The sequence below is a fragment of the Leptosomus discolor genome, chromosome 4 (genome assembly GCF_034619465.1).
Source record: "Leptosomus discolor isolate bLepDis1 chromosome 4, bLepDis1.hap2, whole genome shotgun sequence".
Classification (NCBI taxonomy): Eukaryota; Metazoa; Chordata; class Aves; order Leptosomiformes; family Leptosomidae; genus Leptosomus; species Leptosomus discolor.
Window position 1 is genome coordinate 51,441,367 of NC_141394.1, and position 18,590 is coordinate 51,459,956.

Consider the following 18,590-nt stretch of genomic DNA (forward strand, 5'->3'; position numbering starts at 1 on the left):
TTTAAATGGAGGTAAATGTGAGATAACTTGCCCTTTTTTTAGTATAGGTTAACTACCTTGTACTTAGCTGCAGAGTTAAAGAATCTCTTTCATCTGGAATCACTGCAGAAGGTATGACAAAGCAGTGCCTGAGAGGCCCTATGGCTTTACGTCTCCTCCTGGCAAAGCATGTGAGATGAGCCAAGAGGCAGTCAGAAAGTAAGCCATGTTGCTCATAACAGTCAATGTCCAGCTGGAATCTGAGTCTCATCCCTTCTCATAATTTACAGTGCAATGTGACGTTGCCTCTGCTTCTGTCTGTCTAGTCCCCAGAAAAGTCTTTTTACAAACCATCTGTGCTATAACAGGTTTTGTAATAGGAGCTCACATTAGATATATTCAGATATACTCTTAATGACTTTGGCTAAGCTATCATGAGAATCTACTCCCATTAATTAATTATCTTGAAGTGTGGTATCAGGAAAATATGAAGCTCTGAAAACTGATTAAAACTTCAGCCTCTTTGCCAGCACTTTGATGGGTCTTCCAAAGTAGCCTTTTAAAAATTAGTATGTTATTTATTTGAAATTCATCCGTATTTCTCCTGCAATTCTCTGTTTGAGTCGTCTTCCAATAACAGAAAGCCTCTTGACTTGTTTATTTTGATCCAGCATCAGGAGGCAGTAATAGTTAATGGATTAATAAAAAACAGTTAAAAAAACCTCTTTTTTTAGTTTTTGCTTCTATTTCACTTCTAAATTAGTTATATCATTCTCTATGTTAATCTGCATATGTACATTTGACATTCAGCAGTGGTGACCTTTGGCTTTTGTGACTAGCCCTTGCATTAACTGGATTGAAAAATAATACTTTTTTTATACATCCATTACATAATTAACTCATCAAACTATTAAATATACTTAGTATCATCAACCATTTGCAATTTACTTTGTGCTTGGGTAACAAGATATCTTTGAAAGGGAGAGATACTTTATACAGTACTTCACATTGCTTTTAATCATTTAGGAACATTTTCAATTTTTGAGCAATATCTTTCCTAAGTTTATGATACTCTTATGTCTGCACGTAACATGTAATAACGCTACATTGAGGTTTAATACTTGAAATACCCTATAGTGTAAAATATATCTTACATCTCCCATATAAATTGCCACAGAAAACTGTGCTATAAAAACAAAGAATAATAAGCTATTTCTCTATCGCTTATTAGGAGCAAGTGGTAATTCTTTCTGGTAGATATGGCCATTATTTAACCTGAAACCTCATTCCTGAAATGCAATAGTGTATTTTGTCAGTTGATATGTCAAGAATTAAAAATTGGCCCATGAATAAACACAAATGCAAGAAGTGGTAAGACAATAATTAAATTCTGTGCAATTTCTGCATCGTTATTTCAGGGGCAAGAGTGTTTGTGTGTTATTGGTTCTAAACAGTGTAGCAGAGAAGGTCTATGCTGTGGATCTAAGATTCCTTGCTTTAAGATTTGTCATCCTCACTAGCGTGTTATACATAATCTTCTTTGAATCTTAATCACTTTTTTTAAAGTTATTTAAACACTACATCAGTGTTTCCAGAGCTGGGGTCTTGAGACCTCTTCACTTTATTTCTGTATTCAGGTTTGTTTTTTTTTTCTTTCTACCTTCTTCAGACTTTGAAAGTTTTTGACATTTGACTCTTGATGCAACTTTTCTTCTTTTTATTTCCCTCGGTCTGAGCTGAGGAAGACTATTTCTACCTCAGATACAAGGTACAGCTCATGTTAGTTATTGTCTGAAGCTGTATTGATCTAATCTGGAGAGCACCTTTTGCTCTCAGTAACTGACAGACCAAAAGAAAAACGTACTTTGTACTTTTATAACTAGTCTGATACTTCTGTCTATAATTTTTGTAGCATAGACAAAATACATGCAGGTTATTTTCACTTTCTCTATCTAAGTTTATTCATCACCTATATTTGGAAGGAATTTTGAGTTCCAGTACCTGTTTTTTGGTTTGTTTTTCTTTCCATAATCTAGAGCTGGTTTGGAAAGGACAAACACATGGAGGAAAAAATGCATTTTCAAAGTCAGAATATGTGTTCTCGAGTTTGGGATTTAGAAATCTTCCAAGGTGTATGCAGCTACTGGGCAGTGTGCTTTCTTTTTTCTTCTGCAACTGCTCCAATTTTCTTATATATATTCACTATAAATCTTAATTTTTATTGAGCTGCTGTTATGAAATTGGACGTTTCTTCTTTTATATGTGGAAAAGTTAGGAAGCTACGTCAGGGGAAGTTCAGATTGAACTTTAGGAAAAGGTGTGTCAGACCACAACAGAGTAGTCGATAACTGGAACATCATTGCTCAGGAAAGTGATCGCAGCACCAAGACTAAGAGTTCAAGGAGCATCTGGATGATGCTTTGTCGTATGGTTTAGTTTTAGGTAGTCCTGCGAGAAGCAGGGAGTTGGACTCGGTGATCCTTATGGGTCCCTTCCAGCTAGAGATAGTCTATGATTCTATTATTTTTTCAAAGGGGTACAGAATAAATCTGTGGAGGGGAGGAAGAGGGGCAAGTAGCAGGTCTTCCTCAGGTAGCCTGCTGGAAGCTAGGCTTCAAGTGAAATCTCAGCTTCCAGCTGCTGACAGTTGGTGCTGGCAGGAATAGCTGGGAATGCAGAGGACTGGCTGTGTGCTGGCTTCCCACTGGATAACCTTCAGAAAAGCAGCAGCCACAGGCCTCTTTACTGACGAGAGGGCACTAGTTAATGCTCTGTCACTTTAGACAAGATGAGAAAAGGATGAAAGGGAACTCTGATTCAGTGTTTGCCAGGCAGTGATTGTGGAAGGGGAGCAAGAGAGCAGTGGTCACCCTGTGCAGAGGGATGTCCGATACACTAGGTATAAGCCTCAGCTCCGTGTCTTAGTATTTCGTCTCAATGCTAACTTTGACTCCAGAGCATCTGTAGTGAGACTGGACATATGCTGAAGTAGATTTCAATTATCAATGGCTATTTTGCCAACAGTACAGAAGTCCTCTGCTTACTTTTCTGCTTTTCAAGCTTTTTAGTTTACCTCATTGCATTTTAAATGAAAGTTTGTATGTTTCCACTGCTTTTAGAAAATTGACACTGAAAACTAGGGAAAAGGATATTCTGTTTCAATTCTCAAATATTTGATCCTCACTATTAAGAGATATTATTTTTTTCCCTGTACCATACCAGAGGACATGGAACTACAACCAGTGGTTGAATTTAACTGTAGAAGTAGAGTCTGAGTTGGAAGAAGTCATTAGTGTTTTGCATGGTGGTACAGAAGTGTTAGTGTTTAAACATTAATCCATTGCCATCTGTCCTGCTGTTGTTACCCACACACTGTTGGCCAATATAGACAGCATAACTACTACCCAAATGTTCAGAGCAGGGAAGAAGTGATTTTCTTTTGTAGGAGAGCTTTCCCAAAAGTCAAAGAAATGGACATTATTCTGAGGTATTTAAGCAGGTTTTGAGGAATACAGCATGCATCTTCAAAAGATGGTTCTAATTCTTTGTCTTTAGCTAACTGTTAACACTTCATTTAACTGCAAGAACAGGTGCTGTGCGTGCATTGTGACATTCAGGAGGCTGCTGCTGGGTGCTAAGCATTATTAAATTGCTTACAGCATCTGGACCTTTAGCAAGTCCCTGAGAGGACATTAAGATTTTATTTTTACCCCTCTTTTTTTTCCTGATATTCAGGCAGCTCATTAATATTGGTAAGAATATATTATTCTAATAGGAGTGGCTTAGGCGAAGGGCAAAATAAGGGCAAATAAATGAGAAGCCATTTTTTATCTTAATTAAATACGAAAACATAATTTTAAAAAAAAAAATGAAAGAGAAGAGCAATGAGATCTTTCTGATGTTCTCCTTTACTTTAGAGCTACAGAGAACACTTGGAAGAAGAAACTCAACAGCATGCTGCTGCTGTTAAAGATGTTGAAGTGACAGCAAAGAGATTTATCAAAAGTACGGGTGAGAAGTAATTTGATTATAGACTTAGAGTCTTTATTTGGCTAGGTTATCTTTAAGAAGTCTGAGTTCTATCAGTTATCTTACTGAGCCAGCTGTGGGAAATTAGCCTGTTTCTGTATGTGAAAGAGATTTTTGCAAGTGGATAGTCAGGCTTCGAAATATTTGTCTCTCTGTCCATGAAAATTATTTGTCCATACAAGATCAGGAACCTCTTGAATCATAAGTTCTAGTTCATATTTGTTAGATGACTAGTATTAAAAAAATAAAACCCCTTCTATTTTCTAAAATTTCCTCTTGCATGTCTTTAGACTATCAGAATTTGCATCTCATCATTATGTTACAATTATTGTGCGTTTTTAAAAACATCAATGTCAAATTTAATTTCTATTTATTGCAGTGCTTTGTCTGAGTCCTATAAAAATATGTAGGTCCAAAACCAGCTTCAATGATGTCATGGTTTAATCCCAACCAGCAACTTAAGCACTACACAGCTGCTTGTTCAGTCATCCCCCCCACAGTGGGATGGAGAGGACAATTGGAAAAAAAAAGTAAAACTCATGGGATGAGATAAGAACAGTTTAATAACTAAAAAACCCCCATATAATAATAACAACAATAATAAAAAATACAGTGATAATGATGATATTAACAAAAAAAAAATATAACAAAAAGACAGAAATAAAGCCGAAGAAAAGAGATGCAAAATGCAATTGCTCACCATCTGCTGACAGATGCCCAAGCAGTGATCTGCCCCTCCCCACCCCACCCCCGCCCCGCCAACTCATGCCACTTTACAGTATATACTCAAGATGATGTTCTATGGTATGGAATATCCTTTGGGCTAGTTTGGGTCAGCTGTCCTGGCCATGCTCCCTCCCAGCTTCTTGTGCACCTCCTCCCTGGCACAGCATGGGAAACTGAAAAATCCTTGACTTAGGATAGGCACTACACAGCAACAGCTAAAACATCAGTGTGTTATCAACATTATTCTCACACTAAATCCAAAACATAGCACTGTACCAGCTACTAGGAAGAAAATTAACTCTATCCCAGCCAGAACCAGGACAAATATATAACACTGAAACTTTAGTAACACATTGGAAAATACCAGTTTGTATCCATAACTAGAACATAGTTGGTTTGTTGTGCTTATTAGTCAAGATAATTAGAATCATAGAATAGAGTGATAGAACAGTTTCAGTTGGAAGAGACTGTCAAGATCATAGAGTCCAACCTTTGTCCTAGCTCTATCAATGCCACTAAACCATGTCTCTAAGTACAACATCTACCCATGTCTTAAACACCTCCAGGGATGGTGACTCCACCACCTCCCCAGCCAGGTTGGTCCAATGCCTGACAACTCTTTCAGTAAAGAAATTCTTCCTAATTATTTGCCTTTTAATTATTTTGCCTCCATTCAGAACAGTATGGAGTTTCAAATTCCATATTATGCCAGTACTAGATATGGTTAATTGTGCTGTTTGTAGATGGGCAGTGCTGTCTTAATGTAATTTGTCTCAAGCACATATAGGACATTTAAAGGTGTGTTTAAAATGGATTTTTAAAATTTCTATAATACATAAGTCTATCTCTGAAAATACCTTCTTTTCCCTTAGGTTATTCTTAGGGTGATAAATACTGCAGATGCAGCTGAATTATGAACAGATGGCACTGAATTAATGATTAGCTGAATATTTTAAAATTTCTACTAGATTTCTTCCTGTGAAGAAAAGTATTCCATAAATCTGAAATTAATTAGTCACTGGGAATAGTTATCACTCACTGAATCACTAACATCAGTTATAGGTCGAAATAACACAGAGTGAGCATTTTTTCCAAATCAAAATTAATGACTACATTCCCTTTAAAATATATTGTTCCAACATTAGAATCCCCAAACTTCATGAGTTTCATTTTGTGATGTTTTTGGAGAGATATTATGTTTGGACAAGCTATTGCTCACATTTATTACCAAGGCACCTGGACTCTATACCATCTTAAAGTTGTCAGACACTAGAAGCTTCCTGCCAATTTGGTTCTGGAATAGAGAAAGTGGTTTTCTATTATGGAAGAGGATGACTGGATGGTTCTGACACTCACCTGTCTTTTAAGAAGGAAAGGGAAATTTGCTAATCTTCTGTCTCTAGTTTGGTCTTTTCTGGGTCTTTTGGTTTGGTTTGGGTTTTCTTGTTTGGTTTTAACTGCTTTTCTCTTTGCAACTCATACGTGAAGCCAGTTGCTACTTTACCACATCTTTATTTCTCTGTGGTGGAGTGATTCAAATTGACTTGCCATATTGCCAAAGCAAAAGCTTTCAGCATGTCCAAACAAAAATTCCATCTATGCTGCAAGTCTTACCGCTAAATTTATACATCTATCTGCATCTAGGTTAGATTTCTTTCTAGATACAAAATCATACATTTCTTTGAGGACATTTCAGATTTTCCTGTGATATTAAACTTGTTCCATTACCAAAAGTTCCTACTCCCAAGGGTATCAATATAGCCATTCTAAGAGTTGTATTTTAAAAGTAGACAATCTGGGAGTGATTTAAATCACAGATAAAGATGCAGAATTTAAGTGTCAGAAGGGTAGGTATCTGAAGTGAATGTTTTCACCAATGAATTGAACTGCATCTTCTGTGTTACAAGTCAATGATGAACTCCATTGAGAACCTTAATTGCAAGAGACACTTCCAGAAGCTAAGACCCCAAATCTACTTCTATTCTGCTTCTGCAGTTTTCCTGGCCCTTGTCCCACTGTCAAGGGCAAGGAGACAAGTAATTTCCTAAATGGATAATACAAAAAATCCTGAGAGCCAGGCTAAGCCACCATAATCTTGTGCCATCATCACAGGGGACACTAGTTGTTTGAAAGTCTTCAAATGCAGTTTATTGATCTACCAAGTAGCAGAAGAGCTTAAAATTATAATTTTTTTGGTCATCAGGCTATAATTATTTATTCTTCTTTTGCTATCCAGTGGTACCCAGTAGTAGCCTTTTTGTAAATGAATCCTGTGTATCTTTTAATAGCATGTATATTCTTTCATCAAATCTTTCTCAGATAAAGTGTGATTATATGAAATGCTAACACCTCTTGCATAGATACCTTCAGCATATTTGTACTCTCTAGCTAAAGAGATAACTTGAGAAACAGTCACTTTGGAAAAAAAAGATTTTATATTCCTCCCTATGTTATAGCTATTAGTGTTTAATTCATTTTATAAAAAAGAAAAAACAAAAGTTTAACATTCGTTTTCCAAGAAAACTTCTAAGTACTCTAGTAGCTTATATCCTTTGTTTCAGTCTTCTTTTCTTAAAATGTGATTAATTCAATAATTTATCTCAAAAACTTTAATTTGCATTCAGAAACATTTTAACAGTATGATTCAGTACATTATCAATAATATTATACAATATTTTCTAGTCATAACAGGTTATATTTAAAGTCCATGGAAAACTACCAAAACTATCTCGAAAAACAACTTGTATCTCTCTAATAAAATTGTAGAGGGGGAAGGAATACAAGTAAAAATATTTAAGTTAGCTTTAAATTTATATTAATAAACCATCAAAAAATGTTCAAAATACCTATAGAATAGAACCAAATTTCAGAATAATTATGTCTAATGCCTACAGAGAACATTACCGGTAAGAAGGATAAAACCTTGCTTTTCTTTTTAAATCTTCTCAAAGCAAGAGTGCACCTGTAGCAAGTTTGCTGATAACACCAAGCTGTGTGGTGTGGTTGACACACTGGAGGGTAGGGAGGCCATCCAGAGGAACCTTGATGGGCTGGAGAGGTGGGCCTCTGCAAACCTCATGAAGTTCAACAAGTGCAAGGTTCTGCTGCTGAGTCAGGGCAATCCCGAGCACAGATACAGGCTGGGCGATGAGTGGATGGAGAGCAGCCCTGGGGAGAGGGACTTGGGGGTGCTGGTGGCTGAAACACTGAATATGAGCCAGCAGTGTGTGCGCTCACAGCCCAGAAAGCCAATCACTTCCTGGGCTGCATCAAGAGAAGTGTGGCCAGCAGGTCAAGGGAGGGGATTCTCCCCCTCTATTCCACTCTCGTGAGACCCCACCTGCAGTACTGTGTCCAGCTCTGGAGTCCTCAGTACAGGAAAGACATGGACCTGGAAGGCCACGAAGATGATCAGGAGGCTGGAATACCTGTCGTGTTAGGACAGGCTGAGAGACCTGGGGTTGTTCAGCCTGGAGAAGAGAAGGCTCTGCGGGAAAGATGGGGAGGGACTTTTGATCAGGGAGTGTAGTGATAGGACGAGGGGTAACGGATTCAAACTGAAAAAGGGTAGATTTAGACTAGATATTGGTAAGAAATTCATCAGCGTGAGGGTGGTGAGACATTGGACCAGGTTGCCCCGAGAAGCTGTGGCTGCCCCCTCCCTGGCAGTGTTCAAGGCCAGGTTGGATGGGGCTTTGAGCAACCTGGTCTGGTGGAAGGTGTCCCTGGCCATGTCAGGGGGGTGGGAACTAGATGATCTTTAAGTCCCTTCCAACCCAAACCATTCTATGATTCTAATAAAGCAAGATACATAACAGTTATTAAAAATGTCACAGGGTAAATTAGGAAAAAAAAAAGTTAGGAACCGTTAGGTGACATGAATATATTTGGCTTCATTCAATTTCAGTTCCAGTCCAGTTCACCTCAGAATGATAAAGCAGGCAGCAGAAAGGTACTTTCACTATTAGCAATTATTTTAAAGCAGATGAGAAATAAGGTCTCAAAGGATGTAAACGAGTCAAATATCAGATATGGTTTTTTTAAAAAGAAAAAAGCAAGGTTGTAGAGATTTGCAGGTAAGTGATTTTCAATAGAATTTCTGGGAAATGTTTAGAACATTCAGTAGAAAAGTCAGACTAGAAGTCTGACCTAAAGGAAATACATAATGATAAATAGAAATAGTTTTAAAGAGGAATGAATGACCTTATGATCCACAAGGTGTTTTATTTCCCAAGGAGAAATGCAACATTCCTGTTTTGAGTTTCATCTGCATAATGAAGGAATTTCATATTTTCCTTACTGTCTTGTGCATATCTTTGCTATTTGTTTTGAATGTCTGTTTCTTAGCCACAATATGTAGTCTGGTATCTCATACTACATATTGTTCTGTCTTTTTTTAACTCTTATTTCTTTTCAGTGGAATATACTGTAAATAATATACTTCAGTTACTTGGCAGGCAACTTTGGATTTTCATAAAACAACATAACATTAACCTTATAGCCTACCACAACTAACAAAACAATGGAAACTTTCACACAGATTTTGTTTGGAAATGTAATGCACAGACTGCTTCTGTAAGCTTCAATTCTGAAAGCTATATGATTAAATTAGTAAATTATTTTAGTTGTAAAAACAAAATGCATCACAGAAATCTAAAAATTCTGAGGTTGAGGATAATGCTGAAAACTTGAAAAATTCTCTTAAGATTTAGTACTATTTAGGTTGCATCTAACATGGGGAAGAAAAATCTGTAAACTTTCTATTCCCATTCACGCATTGGAATATCCAAAGTACATTTGATTTATAATTAATTCGTTTGCATGAGCTGGACATTTGAGCTTGTCAGTGAAAGCTAAGTTGATAAAGGCAGCTATGAGAAGAATTTAACGGTGTGGCTATTTACTGATGTCACAATGGAAGTTTCCTGGACAGGAAAACATCCATAGGAAATAAAATGCAATAAGGCTCATAATAAAATTTAATATATATTTATTTGTAATTTACTGTAAATATATTTAACTTAATTTAATTTTAGATTTATAAATATATATATATGTTTATAATATATTTATAGTATTATATATATTATATAGTATTATGGGATAAGTCAGATAGGAAACTCATCCTCGCCACAAGCCTCAGTTTAACTATCTAGCTCATGTTTTGAATACACTAAACTTAATGAGATTATAAATAGAGCAAAGCATACAGTCTGAAGACTTATACACACGATTGGGTGGCTGGCATACCTTCCTTTGGCTTGCTTAGCTTTCCTGTCTAAGGACCCGTAGAAGTGATTAAGAGGCTAGAGCTAAAGTTACAACCTGTCAGCTGAGCCACAGGAGCAGATAATGCACATGCTTTTAGTCATTACAGAAGCAAAATAATTGTGTTAACGCTTATACAACCTTCAAGATGTACATTTTACTTTCATCCATGTGTGTTGCTCATAGCTGATGAAACCTATGTACAACTGTATCAGATTGGACCAAAGATCTGTTTAGCCACATAATTTCTGAAAGTCTCCAATAGAAAATACAATGTGATAGGGATAGTAGGATGAAAACCACAGGTTTGATTTTGTGCAGTTGTGGCCTCATATAGAAGTAGCATGGAGAATGTTTTCTGCTGCAATATTTATATAACTTTCATGTGTATTTTCATACCTGGGCTTACACCATCAAGATGCACCAGGAAGGCAGACTGAGGGAAGGATATATTCTATGAATTTCAAAGGTGACAGGCAACAGTATTTTAGGTGCATCTTTTCATGAAGTTCCTAGAAGCAAAATCTGCCTAGGAGGGCAGAATTTTCCTGTGAGCTTCTATTTGACCAAGCCCTAAACCTGTAATACCACTGATCTTTCGTGGATGACAGTGGGTGTGTAGGTCATGAAGAATGAAGACCCATGCTGCCACCATACCCGTTGTCTGGTTCAGATGGTTCTACTTAATTTTCTTTGTTCATATATATTTCTTTTATATAAATGTGAGGCTTATTCCTATGGTAATAACGCATGTTGACAGTTGGTATTATTCACTGTAGTCTGATGCTAAAAAAGGTAACGAATATGTGCACTTCTTCTGACCTAGCACTTGCTCCAGTTTCCCTTGGCTGAGTAGGTAATCATTCAGACCAGGAAACCTCAAAGGTCAGCCTTTCCTAAAAGTAGTAGCTTCCTGACATGTCCATAGCACGACCATCAATTGACAGACCCAGCTAACTGCAATTTTCACTCTTTTTTGATATAACGAAGATGGTCCCTTCCCTTCAGGACACACATAATACAGAATATGTTCTGATTGCTGTGAATGTTCGCATGTGTAGATGTCTTGCTCTCAGTTGAAAGCCCCGGTTATTCAAATTCCTCAATGCTTCTATTCATCTGGTATGAATCCTTCTTTTTCATTATTGCATTTACATTCACTGAAAAATTTGAGACCTATGGTGGCCAAAATAATGTGATATCTAACATTCCTATGAATATCAACAAAAATTGATCTAGCTGTATACTTCACAAATATTGGTTTCAGACCTGGCTGGGGGCTGAATCTCCAATCTCAGAAGCATCAACATATTCTCATAAAAGTAACTTTCTTTGTCATCCAAAAATACCTGCATTTAATAAAGGTTTAAATAACCCATTTTACATCGAAGAATCAGAAGACAGTACGTTGAATTTCATTGTGGTTTGCATTTACGAAGATCATAAATTCATGTTCATTCCCTTTGAATTCTAGGCCCTATATTTAACTTAAAGTGGTTGATTTCTTGTCTATTTCTATGTCTGAATTTGTTGTCTGCCAGGTGGACATGGAAGGTGATTTAGAAACCAGACACAACTGCTAACGTTAATCTACATCTGATATAAGCATACAAAATGTCTTTATCAACAGAAAATAAGAAATGTAACTTCTTTTGTGTTTAGTATTGTTGATAGTTACTAGTTCTCATGCATCTCGGTTTCAACTTATGTATCAGTAAGTTGAGAATGAATGGAAATGCATTGTAGATGGCTGGAAACAGACCAGAAGACAAAGCAAAGCAAAGCAAATGTTAACTTCACCCTTTTTAATATGTGTTACTTCCATTATTGTTTGTAGGAGCGGGAGTGGAATGCTTTACTGCCGAGAAAGAAGGAATGTATGATCGTCTTAATACATAGAATTAAAATCCCAAACATGTTTTGTGCTAAATGAGTAATGAGCAGTATTAAATAATCTCAAAAATCTAAAAACTAAGTCTAAAGTAATATTTGGATGGAAAGTGTTGCAACTAGGGAAATTGTTACTTTTAGTTTGTCTCTCTTATCTCTGTAGTCATGACTTTCTACATCACTTCTTATGTTCTCAAGTATCATACAAGCCGTATTGCCTCTATTATATCAATTTATGGAAAATTAGAAGGGAGATGAACTTTGTGGAGAACACTCAGGAAAAAAAGGACTTCAAACCTGAATATCCTTTCCCACAGCAAAAAATATGATACAGTGCATTATAAAGCAAAATACGCATAACCACAGAATTAGTTGAGAAAAGTTTCAGTCTGCTGGTAGAGGAAATTTGAACTGGCCAGCAAACTAATGTCTGTACATGCTTTCCAAACAGTGAAAAAACCCAATACGTGCTACTCAGGTTGAGCAGCAATTACCACAGCAATAAACGTTGTAGTAATGTCAAAAAACCCCCACCCAAAATACCTATGCACTCTTGTCACATACAGAAAATCTCATCTCATCTCTTAGCAACAACCACCAACAGTTTACACTTCTGTCATGTGATTACGGTATTATACAAATCAAGATTTTTACCTGATCAGCATTAAATCGTATTTGGTAAATGGAGTGTTTATCCTTCCATCTTTAAAATTGTATCTATATAATCATATCTAAACCTTGGATGACTGGTGAGTTCTATGGTAGTATTTATTATAATTCCAGGTAATGGTTATAATTTGTTTTCTTGAATAATACTAAAGTAGTACAAGGCATCATTGACTTTAAAAGGCAAAATGTCAAAAGCATGCATTCTTCATGATATTACTTAATAAGTAAGTCAAGACACTGCACAAATGTCAAATAGACACATTTCTTGTCTTGAAATTTACTATGTATTTAATCTGGGTTACAGTACTTTAATTTTCTACACCATATGTACTTCCCAATGTTTTCATGTAACACATCACTACAGCTAAAATGAATTATTTTATGCTTTGCACCATTTTTAATGTAGCTGGTTTAATGATAGTTTTGATTATGCAACTGCTTTGCAACAAGCATGTGTTATAAACCATTATTATATAAGATGTATGGATGAATATGAAATGCACATTTTTCATCTGCATACTTTAAATGAATGGAATTTCACAGGAACTTAATAATTTAATTCAGTATTATACAATTGAATTTATAAGTAAATAGTTTTCTTGGACGCAGGATAAGAGAGTTTGTTGTGGAGATTCCTTGATCTTGATCAAAGCTATTAAGAAACTGACTACATCTCTAGTATGAAGTAGATTAGTAGTATAGTATAAATTACACAGCTAGAAAGAACATTCTTGCATGTTTCCCTGGACTGAAGTATGCATTATTCAAACAGATATGATTGGTTGAAAATAAACCTAATGGATAGTGTGATCACTGAAAAAGTTTGAGCTAAAAATTTGAAAAAATTTGCTTTGTTCATGCATAATATTCTAAGAGGAAATTCTCCCATCATTTTCTCTAGTTAGTACTATTAAAGATTCAGACATTTTTTGAGATATGTGTGTTTGTAGAATGTTTTCGGAACACAGCAATTTGAATTACAGCTAAGAAGGTAATACACTAATACATTGCATGTGCAGCTGCTTACTCTTATTTCAACTGGGAAATGAAAATGTAATAAAACAGAATTCCATTTTGATAACATTGATTACTCTGTAGGCAGTTTAACTTTTCAAAACCATTTTCAGAGCATTCACATCTGGTTCTACGTCAAAGAGACAAACTTAACGTGTATTATGTTTTGTTAGTAATCTCTCAAGTGGCTTGAATACACTAACCACTGTTTCAGAAATAAGTGAGTAATACTAAGTTATGCACTGTTAAGTTCCGAGTGCAACATAAAGTAAAAGCCCATTTCTCTTGTCATAAAAACATAGATATATGTCCTGTAATGATATTTTGGACTAGCTGAATTCTAGGTGTACTTTTATACAATGTGATGCTGAAGAAGCACAAATGCTGAGCATCTAAAAATATACGCACTTCTTTGTAGAAGCTCCAGATCATAGTTCTGTAGATTGTTTTTCATGAAAAGCTATATTATCCTAAATACGTTGCAGATTTTAAAAGGCAATTATTGAAACATGGACTGTCACTTGCAGTGATATATAATGAGTAAGAATGTGACAGGTCTTTTTTCTCTTTGATTTCTCTCGTGTTTTCTGTGAATTTTTTTATTTTTTTTTTTTTTTTTACAGAACTGAACTTTCATGTGTGTAAATTAACAACATCACAGTACTTATAGTGCCACTTACTTTTAGGTAGCTAAGCAGTCATCAGCTCTTAAATAAACATGAAACTAGTTTGTACTAAGGTAATTGCAATCATTGTTTGGTTTCCTGTCCCTTAACTGTGGACAGGTCCAACCTTCCATCCTTTTTCAGATTTTCTTTCTTGTCCCTGCAGGATGCTGCTGCTGTTGTCAGGTAGGCAGCACACTGTGAGAGACTCCTTGCTTTGCAAGACATCACTGTTAAAAAGCAAGTCTCCTGGGCCATGACAATATACGTTGGTTGTATTGTTATTGTTTCTTTCTAATCTGTTGAGTGGAGTGTTTTGTTTTTCATACAGTCATAGAGTAGTTCGGGATGGAAGGGACCTTTAAAGTTCACCTAGTCCAACACTGCCTGCCATGAGTAGGAACATCTTCAACATCCAGCCTGGCCTTGAACACTTCCAGGTTCCTCTGGTTGCCTCTGGGCAACCTGTTCCAGTGTTTCACCACCCTCATCATAAAAAATTTCTTCCTTACATCTAGTCTAAATCTACACACTTTTTGTTTAAAACCATTACCCCTAATCCTATCACAACAGGCCCTGGAAAACATTTGTTCCCTTTGTTATGTTCTCACTACCTGTCTTCAGAAATGAGCATGGTACTTTTACAAACAGCTCTCCAGACAATGCTTCATGTAAAGCAGAGTGTGCTCAGTCCACCTGGGTCAATTAACTGTTACAGCAAATATCCTGATTGACCTTTATCTAGTTGTTGTAGGAGGGGTTTTCAGCTTTTCGTCCTCAGATTATTTCCCCAAAACCTGACTGAAGTATGCTGTGTGGCTGCTGAAGTGAGATTCAAGGGCTCTCCCTCCTCCTGCGTGATGTAGTTTCCCTCCAAAGGAAATGCAAGCACTCAGGCAGGGTGCCCAGCAAGCCCACCAGTCCAGGTGATGCCACACCAGTCCGACATGTGCAGGGGAACCAGATACTGAGCACCACGAATGCAGTTACCGGTAGGAAATGTCTGCATTTTAGGGACTGGTGGTATCCTTATGTCTTGTGCAACGTCTTTTCCTTCTGCAAAATGGGGGAAATGGGAATACCATGCTTTGTATATAGTGGTGTTTAAAGACTTTAAAGTGTGTGATCTTCTTGAGTATTTTGATAGTCTCTCAAGTGCTATATTTGATAATACGTTCTGGTATGCAAGAGCTTCACATAGAATATTATGGTAGTTTTTAAGCAACCTGAAACCATGAGGTTATTGTTTTGAAATACAAGTCATATTTCTTGTTAACTGAAATTTACTTCTACGATGGAGTTCTTACTTGTGCTTTCCAATAATAATGAAAAATGCAGCCCTCGTGAATGCAATACATTTTATTTTAAGACCTATCTTAGAATAGGATGAAATTTACAAAATGATTGAAAGCTAGACTTGTGCAGAAAAATAATAACACAATTCCAGAAAGGCTTTGAGATCTTGAACTCAAACTTGTGACTAAAACAGGAAAAATGATTGCTTCCAATTTTTCCTCAAAGGAATATATTTTAGGTCCATTTTAATATGGCTTTCATAAAGTTTGAATTAAATTAATGCTTTTTAATTGTGTGCCTCTTAAATATTTCAAGATGAAGAACAAACATTTCAAACTGAAAGTAAACACAATTCAGAAAGTATCAAAATGGGATGTTGATAGCAGCAGAATTTTTTTGAGTTCTGAAAAAAATTTCAACAGAAGTAGTATGAAAATATATATCAATGAATAAAAGCTAGGCATTGTAAAAGGCTTATGTAAAATGTAAATGGTTTCTGTGTGCAATTGTAAGGTTCATATATCATTCTGAGCATTGAATCATGCCTGTACGTAAATTATCATGTAATCATAGAATAGAATCACAGAATGGTTTGGTTTGGAAGGGACCTTAAAGATCATCTAGTTCCATCCGTACTGCCATGGGCAGGGACACCTTCCAGTAGACCAGGTTGCTCAAAGCCCCATCCAATCTGACCCTAAAGTCATCTATAATTTCTGCAAGTATTTTAAACCAGTCTATAAATTATTGTATTCCTTTCCTCTTCCAAATGAATTAAATAGTAATATGATCTGCTTTATTTCAGTTCTTATGGTAATCTGAGTTATGCGGTCCTCTCAATTTAATCAAGTAACTGGACATAGTCAACAACAGTATGATTTATTTTGCAATGGAATTGCTTTGCAGAACAACATATAAGCTTAACATATTTTCAAACTAAGAAGTAAAATTGAAAAAAATGATAAATTTATCTTCTAATTTCCTCTTGTGTTCTGATGCTGGACAGATACAAAACAGACAGGTTGACTTCAGATGATGTTCAGTTTTGGAGCTTTGAGACATGTGGGAGTTCTGTTTCATGGAATACAAGATGAATTGTGGTATCTCAGTTCATCTTTTTTATTAGTTTTTGGGTTTTTTTGTTGTTTTTTGTTGGGCATTTTTTGTTATTCTGCTGTTCAGGTTTTGTGGTAGAACAGAATGAAAAATACACCTTTTTTGCTGTGTCGATTTCTTGGTCTTTACAGAACAGGCTCATATGTTATCTTTTTTTTCCATTGGCAAGAAACTGCAATTTAAGCTGAGCAAACCCGGGAAAGATCTGTCTGAATTGTCATTTCAAGATCTCCGAGTCTAAGTACATTCTAAATTCTTGTGTTGACTTCCACACATGGCACTGAAATAGGTGTTTTTCATAGTTACTTTAAATTCTATCCTGATATGCAATAGTGAAATAGTTACTCTGTAAATCAGCAATATTTTTTAATACAAATTACCTACAAAGCTTACAGAAAGCATATGTTTTGGATATTCTATGCATGCTGATGATTACTTTTATTCTTACAAAATACCTTAGATGAAACATGAACTTTCTTGATTTCAGGAGCTGATGCTGTGGAGGCCCAGTGTAAGAGATTTGAAGTGAGAGCAAGTGAAGGTGGAAAAGTATTGTTTTCTGCAGATGAAGATGAGATTGTCATTGGAGCTGACAGACTGAAAGTAACAGGTACATTAATATTAAAGTTTCTAAATGGATGTAAACTTTTTTCTTTTCTTTTCTTTTCTTTTTTTTTTTTTTTTTAATATCCTTAGTAATAATTAATCTATCAGTCTTCTACAAAATTTTCATCCACTGGAGAGGAAAAAGTCTTATCATCAATGATTGCTTGACCAACTGAAAGATATCGCATATTCTAAAAATCAATTCCTCTAAACACGGATTTGAATTTGAACTCTGCCGGACCAGCTATAGTATAAATCACTTTTACCACGGTGATTTGGCTTTTATATGTTACCATTAAGCATTGTTTTGTGGTGCCTATGCCATTTGTTTAGGTAATGCCCCTTCACAATAAAAACTATTGTTATATACTATGACCTTTGTTTTTTCTGTATACAATGTATCAAGCCTAACTTCCATGTGAATTAAGGGTATGTGCTTTACTTTTGGAGGCTCAGCTGAGGTGTAGTAAGTAGAAACTTTGATTTACTTGAATGTTTGTTCAATAAAATAAGAAAAATAATTCTCGTTGGTATTTTACTGTAATTGTTACACACACATGTATGTATCAGTAACTCATTTGATATTAGAGATGTGTTAGCTTATTAAAAAAAAAAAAAGGTTACCTAAATTTGTTTTAGATAGATGATTTAACTTTGACTGCTTAATAATATCTTATCTGAACTTAGGCTGGACTTGAGCTATCCACACATAATCTAGAATAAGGTACAAAACTTGAATTGCTTCACCAGTCAGGGGTGTTTAGCTTTAGGCATCTATATGCGGGGATGCCTGCATTACAGAGTTTGAAATCAACCTACTAGTTTGAAGTTCAATTGTATAGAAAGTATAAGATGGGTCTGGTTTATGATGATTATGATAACATATCCCTTTCTGGTCTGTAAAGCTAAGAAATGCATTTTTAAGCCTTTTAAAAAACTATTGGGTAGTTCTGCTTCTGTGTAATGCCAGATATAGCATTAAAACAGATACAGAAAGTCCAGAGTCAAGCAATGACTGAACTTTCTTCATAAGCCTCAAGATTGTTGCTTTCCAGTGTATGTGGGATAACTTTTCTTTACCTTTAATTCCTATCTGACATTTGTCTAGCCAAGCAATCTGTTTTAACACTGCTAAACCAAAAGAAAAGGCTTTTACAAGCAGGCAGATTAGTGATGTTGCAGTATCCAATATAACAGACTAAATCATATTGGTTTACCACATTTGAGGTTAGGAGAGGGAGACATCAGTGTTTTGCTGAGTCAGCAGCAATTCTTCATAAATAGTAGTTGCACAAGAATGTTATTGTAGTAAAACCTAAGACAATCACTGGA

General features: G+C 35.8%; 1 protein-coding gene across 1 annotated transcript in view; it reads left to right on the forward strand.

The window, feature by feature from the left end:
* The window catches only part of SGCZ (sarcoglycan zeta), a 228,132-nt gene that overhangs the window by 159,460 nt on the left and 50,082 nt on the right, over window positions 1-18,590 (forward strand). The window contains exon 4 of the mRNA XM_086464148.1: window positions 17,140-17,262. Within this exon, the coding sequence (XP_086320274.1) occupies window positions 17,140-17,262 (123 nt within the window). The remainder of the gene's footprint in view (window positions 1-17,139; window positions 17,263-18,590) is intronic.